The sequence below is a fragment of the Eurytemora carolleeae genome, unplaced genomic scaffold (genome assembly GCF_000591075.1).
Source record: "Eurytemora carolleeae unplaced genomic scaffold, Eaff_2.0 scaffold399, whole genome shotgun sequence".
NCBI classification, from domain to species: Eukaryota; Metazoa; Arthropoda; class Copepoda; order Calanoida; family Temoridae; genus Eurytemora; species Eurytemora carolleeae.
Window position 1 is genome coordinate 233,260 of NW_019396490.1, and position 9,846 is coordinate 243,105.

The window sequence follows — 9,846 nt, forward strand, 5'->3', positions numbered from 1 at the left end:
AATTTTTTTTAAAAAGGGGGGGGGGGGGGGGGGGGGGGGGGGGGGGGGGGGGGGGGGGGGGGGGGGGGGGGAGCAGGGGAGATTGACTGTAATCTAATACACAAGCTCTCTCTCTACAATAACTTTGAATCTGTTGTTTACATGTTACACGAAGTTGGAGCTAAATCTGAGCCCGGAGCAGTGGAACCCCAAACCTAAACCTCACCCCGGAGCACTGCAACCTGAGACCGAACCTCACACCACGGAGCAAATTTAAACCTTCATGATTTTTTCAGGGTTATACAGTTTACTAACTCTTGCAATTGCAATTGCAACGGATAAAAATGTAATTGTATCTAAAAACTTTAATTTTATAGTAATTGAAAGTTTGACGGTTACAGTTACGAATATACGTTTCAGGACGTTATTTTAGTTTCTACCTCTTAAAACAACTGCGTTCAGATTTCCAAGATCTCAAATCCCCGCCCTTCGAACCTTAATCCTCCTTGACCCTAAACCACAACCTTGCTACTGATCCCCCTGATAAATCTGAACCTAGGTGTGAGAGGTGTGAGAGGTCCTGCAACTTTATATTAAATTTGATCTCGGCTCCAGGTTATACTAGATACTGAAGATTATATTTGTAAAGGTGCGATCTTCTTCAAATAAGATCACTAATTTGAATTTACGGAAGTTACATTTTATATAATTTATAAATCATTTTATATTATTACACTTTATATAACAAATACCCAATTTATTTCATGGTTATATCGCATTTCCAAATAAAGGATGAAGAGGATGAAGAGGATGAAGAGGATGAAGAGGATGAAGAGAGGATGGAGAATGTAAAGGAGACTAGACTGTAAATAATCTGAATGATGAACTTTAAGGATTTCCAAGTCGATAAATTTTGGATTTATTGGGAAACTCTCGTATTTGCTAAGTGGTGAGGGGTGAAGGAGTTATTGGGGAGCCAGGATACGGGACAGAAGGGAGNCCCTCCTCCATAACCTCTTCTCTATCACTGCTAAACTGAATAAAGAGCTTTCTTACAAAATGTATTAAAAAACATACAAAAAAGCTTTGATTTCTTTAAATAAAGAGTTTTTTATAGATAAAGAGATGAATCCAATATTGATATTTCAGAATATAAGAATAAAGGCGTTTAGAGCTCTACTCATCCCTTTACTACAATTTTAGCTTCGAACTCTGAAAGTCGCCATTTTCGTGGATTGTGGATTGCGTATTTACTCAGTATAGATGTTTAAGGATAAAATCTTAAAGGAGGAACTTGGAAAATCTTTGGATATTCAAAACCCTGTGTCCCCTTAATTAAATAAAAACATGATTTCTTCTTCTTGTTTCTGTTAATTCTGAGAACAGAATACTTATATATACTGAAAACTTATATTTAACCTTTATTTGAACATTTGGAAGAAAGCACAACGGGGAAATTTGAAAAGTCAATAAAAGAAGAAATTATTTAGAATTAGTTGCAATTTTCGTCTGGTCACTCAGTTAAAGTTTTCCTCTCTTTTCTCTCCTGCTAGCCAGGCCAGCCAGGCAACACAGAGAGTGGGGAGAGATGTCTGTCCGGTACAAAATATTTGTCTAAAGTTTCCCTCCGTCTAGTTCTAGCGGATTTTCTATCTTCGAGCCGGGCCGGGGAATAAGAGCCTGGGCCCGCTAGGAGAAGATCAGAATACCGATCAGTACGAAACGAGCATTGTTGTTGATATCATGAAAACGCACAAGTGTAACCTGACGTAAAATGAAAGAAAAATGAACTCAGATTCTTAATCAACAATTCATATAGATTAAAATTAGAGGTAAAAAGCTAGATTAAAAAATAAGTGAAAATAGTGTTTAATTTTAATTAGTTTAAATAATTAAATTTGAATTAATTTTCTAGAGATTTAATTAATTTATTTTTAACTATAGATGAAAAAAGTATTCTCTGATTTAATTATTATTACACTATGAATTTAAAAATGTGGATTTACAATTCTCAAATGGATAAACAACAGATCTCTCTAAAACAATGTTTAACTGCTTCAATGACAATATTCACCAAAAATGTAAAAAAACATTCTAAGATTTTTTCAGAAGTTTAAGTTTATACACATTTTGTATAATACCTATATATAAATACCTATCCATTTATTTATCTTAGAATTTGCTACTTAAACAACACGTTATCTTAACAACTGATAAAAAAAACACGAAAAAAACATTTTTAGAAGAATAATTCCTTTGATTTATTAATATTAAAAGTTTAATAAATTCAATCTTTATTTGTTGTAAGAGATATAAAGAGAAAATAACGTAAAAATCATATTTTTTTATAATTTTCACTTCGTCTCTGAATTTGTGAAGAAATAATAATAAGAAATAAACAAGACTCTCTGTATGATTTATATAATTTCGTCCTACCCCGTTTATCTATATATCTATCCACCAATATATCTATTTATCTGTTTATCTATATACCTATCCACCAATATATCTATTTATCTGTTTATCTATATATCTATCCACCAATATATCTATTTATCTGNGGGGGGGGTGAAGAAGGAGATGTTTAAGGATTAGGAACATAAGGTGTATGTTTAGAAATGCATTTTTAGGATTTATTTTCATTCTTGGTTCCTGATTTCTCAGATAGGAAAAGTGTAGTGTAGGGGGAGGGGGCTGAAACCAGGAAGGGGGGGATGAACTCTAAAATGGGAGCTTATAAAACTTTATCTAGGGCAAGGTTATAATGCAAGGAAAGTTATTTCATAGGTGTACGCATCTTTTTTACTACAGTGTACTGTCTCTTGGCGGTAATGTAAACACAAGATGGATGGATGGATGGATGGTTATTATGTGAATTATTAAAATTATCAAAATTTAATGCTTTAAACCTCTTTTAATGCATCTCTTCTTGATTTCCAATTCCGCCCAGAGATAACTGGTTTCAATATATATACAGAGTATACGCAACTGCAATTAACTTTCCTTGCATTATAACCTTGGTCTAGGGTCGGGTTTGGAAGCGTGGTAAAAACTAGCAGGAGAATGTTGGAGAGATTAGTTTCAGTAAATGTAATTTTTCAAGTTTTCAATAATTTATTCTCTTTCATCTTTCTAATTTTTCATTCATTCTTAATTTTATTCTAAAACTTCTCAAAGCACAACTTTTTACTTAAATTTTATGTAAATATTTTTTTCCTAGTTTTACAAAAATATAAATTCTTAATGATAAATAAAGATGTAATGCATGACAGGTTTTGTTGCGTCAAAAGAAATTAATCATCTCTGTTCAAAATAATAACATTAATTTCGGTGTTCATGATACCAAGTAATCTTTCAGCATGAACAATCAAATAAAAGAGCTTGTTAAAAACAAATTACTTCTTCTAAGAAGTGTTTAGACTTTTTTATGTGATTTTTTATTGACCTACATAATACAATCAATAAAAAAATATCCATGTTTTTTATTTACTTTTAATCTATTGATATAATTCTCAAAGATAATATGAGTTTAAATACCAACAAATTCTCCTGTTAAAACCTTACACTGATTCAATAAAATTAAAAAATAAAGGAAAACTTTCTATTTTATAGAAATATTTTTTGAAGCAGAAAGATAGAATCGATGAAGGTTTTGTGAATTTCATATAAATACACATCAAAAACTTTAAATAATGCCTAAAACTCCATTTAATAAGTTTTTTATCAAGTTAATTTCTGTTTGGTTGGATAGCTTCTTAATCCCTCTCGTCAAAAATATTGAATAATATGAACTGACATTCAATTACAGGAGAGCTCATATATAACATGGCTTCACCCCTCCCCCGCCCCCTGCACTCCTTATACATCCCTCCCCCCTTTCTCCATATACATCCCTCTCCCTCTTAACCCGCTTTGCTCCATATTTTAAAAAACGGTAGCTTTGGCGGTTATATTGTATGCTACTGATATTTTTGTCAAAAAATCAAATTTTCCGTTAAAAATTCGATCAGTTTTCAAAATTAAAATTCACATTTAAAAATCAAAAAAATCAGTTTGATCTGACAAGATTTTCGACAGCTGTAATTTGTTCTCTCCGCATGACAGCAATTATTGCTAAGATGAAGCTGCAAAGAGAAGAAAATATTAATTAATAATTTGGCGGATTTTTTGACGTTTTTTGCGCCACAAATTCACGCCCAAATCAACCCTTGATGTTTCTTGTAGGTTTTTAATTAATTAAGGCGGGAGGGTAAGATGAAGATGAATAGCTGGGATGGGTAACCTGGATTTATTTATGTTAAAGATATTTACTGCCGAGTCAAATTTAGTAAATATTTGTATTTTCAGATCTGCTCCGGGTAGAACTGAGAACTGAGATCACCACCCTACTGTATTTATCACCTTAAGTATTAAGTCCCAGGAACCATGATCTATGGATGCTAGAGGTTTGATATGAAAAGAATGGATCCGAGAATGGAGCATAGACCTCCTCTTGGAGCTACGGAGAGGAATCAAGTTAACCTTGGATATCCTGGATATCCCGGATATATAAATCAGGTTCAACCCAACCATGGATATCCTCCTTACCAATCCAACCTCATTCAACCTCTTCCTTATCAGTTTAACCATGCTCAAGGATATCCTAGCCAACCCCTACAGTATACCCCTCACCCCTACCAGCAACTTTACCAGCAGGAGTTTCAACCCTCCTACCACCAAAACCAGGAGTTTATTCAGAACTTTCCTAAAACCCCCCAAGATTTTACTCAACCCAAAAGTAGGACGGATTCTAAGTTTGTCCTGACAAGACATGGTCCTGTTGGTTCTGCAGGACAAAGCACAGCTGCCGCATCTTTTTACGCACGAAATCAAACCAAGATGTCCGCCCAGTTACCCAAGCAGGTTGACAGGTTCGGTACAAATAGCTCGGAGGAGGAGGAGAAGTTAAAAACCAACTTCCGTGCAATTATTTGCCGAGCTCCGCCCCCTATACCATCAGGACTACTTGCGAGAATTGAGAACGGTGAAGAGGGTGGGTTGGGTAAGGTCAGAGTTATTGTCAGAATATCATCAAAGAAACCGAGGGAGGAAGAGCGGACACGCTTTTTTAACGTTGATAAGAAGAAAAGGCAGATCACATTGTTGGACCCCACAGTGGGCCGGGGTGAGATACCTATTGAGGAGAGGAAGGTGGGGGTCGCTGCCCCTAAAATGTTTGCGTATGACGGGATATATTCCAGTGATGACAGCCAAGAGGAAATATCAACTGCTTGTCTGACTGATGTTGTATCTGCAGTGATAAACGGAAATGACAGTTGTCTATTCTGTTTTGGGCACAGTAACCTAGGTAAAACCTACACCATGATAGGTGAGGACACTTGCAAAAACTCTGTCGGAGTAATCCCCACCGCAATTGCCTGGCTCTTCAAATCCATCAAGGAGCGGAAACAAAAAACTAGTGCACGCTTCTCTGTGCGCGTTTCAGCAGTGGAGATTAGTCAGGAAGAGGAATTACGTGATTTACTCGCCAAATATGCTAGTGATAGTGATCAATCGCCTGGGGTTTATCTCAGGAACCTTCCAGCCTCGCAAACCTGTGTCCTCCAGAACCTGGCCGAGGTCCGAGCTTCAAGTGTTGAGAAGGCTGCTTACTACCTGGATGCTGCTCTATCAGGCCGGTCAGTTGATTCACAGAGTAGAGAAGCCCACCTCCTCTATACCATACATGTGTACCAGTATAGTGTGGACAAGGCAGGGAAAGGGGGCGTGGCCGGAGGGAGGAGTAGGCTTCATCTCATAGATTTTGGAGGTTGTGAACGGTCTCAAATCCCAGGAAATGGTATAACTCTCTCCGGTCTTGGAAATGTAATTCTTGGTATCTTTAACGGACAAAAGCATTTGCCCTGCAGGAACAGCAAGTTGACCGGGGTTCTGAAAGAGTGCTTAAGCTCACTAACTTGTCATGCCACAATGATTGCCCATGTATCTACAGAGCCTAGTCATTACTCTGAGTCCTTACATACACTACAGCTTGCATCAAGAATACATAGGATGAGAAGGAAGAGAATAAAGACAGGTTCAAGTCGAGGATCAACATCATCTGATGAGAATAGAAGATTTGGTCGGACACGGAGTATTGACGGAAAATCAGGGAGTTCAGATTTTACAACCTCCACTGATCCGTCCTCAAGTGAGATGTCCTGTAACACAGTTGTATACAGAGGACACAGTGACGGAAGTGGGACGGATGGAGAGCATCCTCCTCCCCTCCATAGGTTCAAGAGGAATTTGAGCGGATCCAGGATTCTCACCAACGGAGCAATATCACCCAGATTAAGTGCTTCTCCCCAACCCTTATCCCCAGCATCTAGTCAGTATTTAATTAGTGGATCCCCTGCCCGCCTTACTCCGACCCTACCCCCCATCAAGGAAACTAGTTCGCTTGCCAAGATGCCATTAAATGGCAAAGTTCCTGGATATAGACAACCTGCAGAAATCTGGATAGACGGAGATAGAGAGAGACAGAGAAGTGTCCCACCAGCAACTCAGAAGCAGGTGGAGAAGAGGTACGGGTTCATGGACGACTTCAAGGCGAACATGATCAACCATTGGGTTGAGAATCAGAAGTCAAGAGATGACTCCGGCTCCCTTTATCTTACTCAGTTCAAACAGGCCGACAGTGACTCAGGGTCGGAGAAAGTAGTTTCAGCTGAAACCCAGGCAGAGGTTCATATTCCGGAGAACAGTTCTGTTCAGCAAAAGAAGCCTACTCCACCCCCTCCTCCACCCCGTAGATCTAGTTCTAAGGATAAAGAACTTCAATCCTACATACCTTCTCAGCACCCTGAGCAACCTGAACCTGTTGACAAGGTTGGGACAGATTATCTCCGGGTTGGAGACAACCCTGAGCTTGAATCTGATCTTGAACCTAGAATTGAGACTGATATCCTGCTGCTGAACCAGAGGGGAGAGACGGAGGGCAGTGATTGTTCTGAACCTCTTCCTGAACCAAACTTCGAACATTTGTTCCCTCAAACCATTAAAGGTAATTCATGTTTCATGCATCATCATTATTGTTAATATTATTATTATTATTATTATTATTATTATTATTATTATTATTATTATTATTATTATTATTATTATTATTATTATTATTATTATTATTATTATTATTATTATTATTATTATTATTATTATTATTATTATTATTATTATTATTATTATTATTATTATTATTATTATTATTATTATTATTATTATTATTATTATTATTATTATTATTATTATTATTATTATTATTATTATTATTATTATTATTATTATTATTATTATTATTATTATTATTATTATTATTATTATTATTATTATTATTATTATTATTATTATTATTATTATTATTATTATTATTATTATTATTATTATTATTATTATTATTATTATTATTATTATTATTATTATTATTATTATTATTATTATTATTATTATTATTATTATTATTATTATTATTATTATTATTATTATTATTATTATTATTATTATTATTATTATTATTATTATTATTATTATTATTATTATTATTATTATTATTATTATTATTATTATTATTATTATTATTATTATTATTATTATTATTATTATTATTATTATTATTATTATTATTATTATTATTATTATTATTATTATTATTATTATTATTATTATTATTATTATTATTATTATTATTATTATTATTATTATTATTATTATTATTATTATTATTATTATTATTATTATTATTATTATTATTATTATTATTATTATTATTATTATTATTANCCTTCAAGTTTTCCCCATCCAATCTTTCTTCCTCACTGTTCTGGATTCCCCCTAGAGACTCATTTACTCCTGGCAAATAAAACCTGATAATTTCTCTTCTGTTTTCTATTTGGTATAATTTTATGAACCCTAAAACATCTTGTTTGATGTAGGATGTGGAACTCAGAAGGAAGAAGTTATCTATGTGCGGGATTATCAGTCTCAAGTCTCGGAGACATCTCTGGATAGGCGCGATGCGTCCCGTTTTAATTCTCTCCCTCGCCTGGATCCGTCCTTGAACCAGGAGCACGAGCATCCTCTCAGGATTCTGAGTGAGGAGAACCTAACTGTTGTTTCAACGTTTGTTGCTGACCTGGAGGATCTAGATGATGAGGATGATGAGGCTGATGAGGATTGCAGAGCGAGTAAACTCTCATTTTTCGGTGTTCCTGACTACGGTGCGTGTGAATCAGATCTTCAGGTTTCTGATGATCAATATTTTGAGAATAGACTAAAGGAGTTAAGACGAATGGCCGAGCATAAAGATGGCCGACGAAATGATGACTGTGATAAAACCCAGACCTCCGGAGCTGTGAGGTCCCCTTTCTCCGATCCTAGGTTTAAACAATATGAAACCAAAGATTCACTCTCCACCTTTGCTCCGGGTGCTGATAAACCAACCCTTCCCGTTGTAACCAGGACGGAGAGCAGAGAGAACTCTCCTCCTAAGTCCAATGAGCTAATGACTCCTCAGAAGCAGTTTCAACTTCTCTCTCAAACCCTCCGTAGACCTGACGGCAGCTCTAACCCAGATATAGACAGAGTTCCTCCGGCAAAAAGATCTCCGGGAAGTGGACAGTCCAACTCCGATCCTGATGAGGAATTGATGGAAATCGGAACCAATCAAACTCAGGAGGTTCCAGTTCCACGACCAGAACCAATAACTCTGATAAAAGAACCTAATCTAAAGAAGGAACCTAAGAAAAAAGAAATGTCCAACATTGCTCATCTTCTCCTCCGTATATTTGGTTCTTCTAGGAAAAAGAACTCCAAGAAGAATGATCAGAAAAGATCTAAAAGTTGTGAACGTGAGCTGGAGGAGACTCCCCAACCTGGATTCTACAAAAATATCAAGTCTGCCAGTTCCAGTCCACTGAAGCGTGCAGACAGGAGAGAACGGGTAAAAACCGACAAGGGTTCAGAGAAACAATCCCAAAAACATGGAAACCCTGACACGTTCCTCCTCACCCCATCAACACTCAGTCTAGCAACAGAGTGGGAATTTCAAAATAAAGAGGATGAGTTGAATGGAAACCACGAGAGGCACGAAAATGATTGCAGAGACGAAAACAGATTTCTCCATCCTGAGTTTGCATACCAGTATAGTTCGGTCCTACAGAGACAAGAACGGAAGAGCTCCGGGTATGATAGTTTTGAGGGAGAAAATTCAAGCTTGGACTCCGGAAACGGAAACCCTGGAGACAGGACGGACGGGTGTTACTCCGGATACCAAGATGTACTGGGAGGAGGACGGATGGCGGAGTATTCAGTTCCTCAACTTTACTCAGAACTGGACGAAATTACTTTACTCAAGTTAGAGATAAACAGACACCCGGATATTCTGAATAAAAACTACTGAGCATGTAAACTTGGATTTTATTCCAATAAACCTTTCTAGTATTTGTCATATTTAACTAAATTTTTCATAAAATAAATCTAGAATATAATTTTTATTTTTTATTCCATAGTTTCAGTAAAGGTTACCATGAATGAAAATAATTAACTTTTTATTTTGCAATATACAAAAAGTTGAAACATTTTAAATTAAGGTTCAGAACCTCCCCCCCCCCCCACACTCCATATATAAAAAGTTTAAGGAACCATTCTGTTTTACAGGAAAGCAATTTCAAACTTTTATGAAAATATATAAAAAGAAACAGTTTTCTTTTAATCTGGAAATTGAATACCTGTAAACCTCAAACTTACACTTTTTACCCTATTTTTGATATTTTGATACTTTTTGATACTTTTGAAATAATTTATCAAATTATTTTTATAAACAAGGACAAT

The 9,846-nt window shown here is 35.6% G+C and overlaps 1 protein-coding gene across 1 annotated transcript; it reads left to right on the forward strand.

Moving 5' to 3' along the window:
* The first annotated feature begins 1,678 nt into the window (after positions 1-1,678).
* LOC111704254 (uncharacterized) lies at positions 1,679-9,503 on the forward strand. The gene is made up of 3 exons (XM_023476444.1): positions 1,679-1,811; positions 4,327-7,024; positions 7,950-9,503. The coding sequence occupies exons 2-3, from the start codon at positions 4,432-4,434 to the stop codon at positions 9,413-9,415; spliced, it is 4,059 nt and encodes a 1,352-aa protein (XP_023332212.1). The 5' UTR covers positions 1,679-1,811; positions 4,327-4,431; the 3' UTR covers positions 9,416-9,503.
* The last annotated feature ends 343 nt before the right edge of the window (positions 9,504-9,846 follow it).

Bases quoted from the DNA above. Each gene is read 5' to 3' on its own strand.
- LOC111704254 (XM_023476444.1), top strand. From the start codon at position 4,432: ATGAAAAGAATGGATCCGAGAATGGAGCATAGACCTCCTCTTGGAGCT. The intron at 7,025-7,949 runs GTAATTCATGTT...TGTTTGATGTAG, and splicing joins GTTCCCTCAAACCATTAAAG to GATGTGGAACTCAGAAGGAA.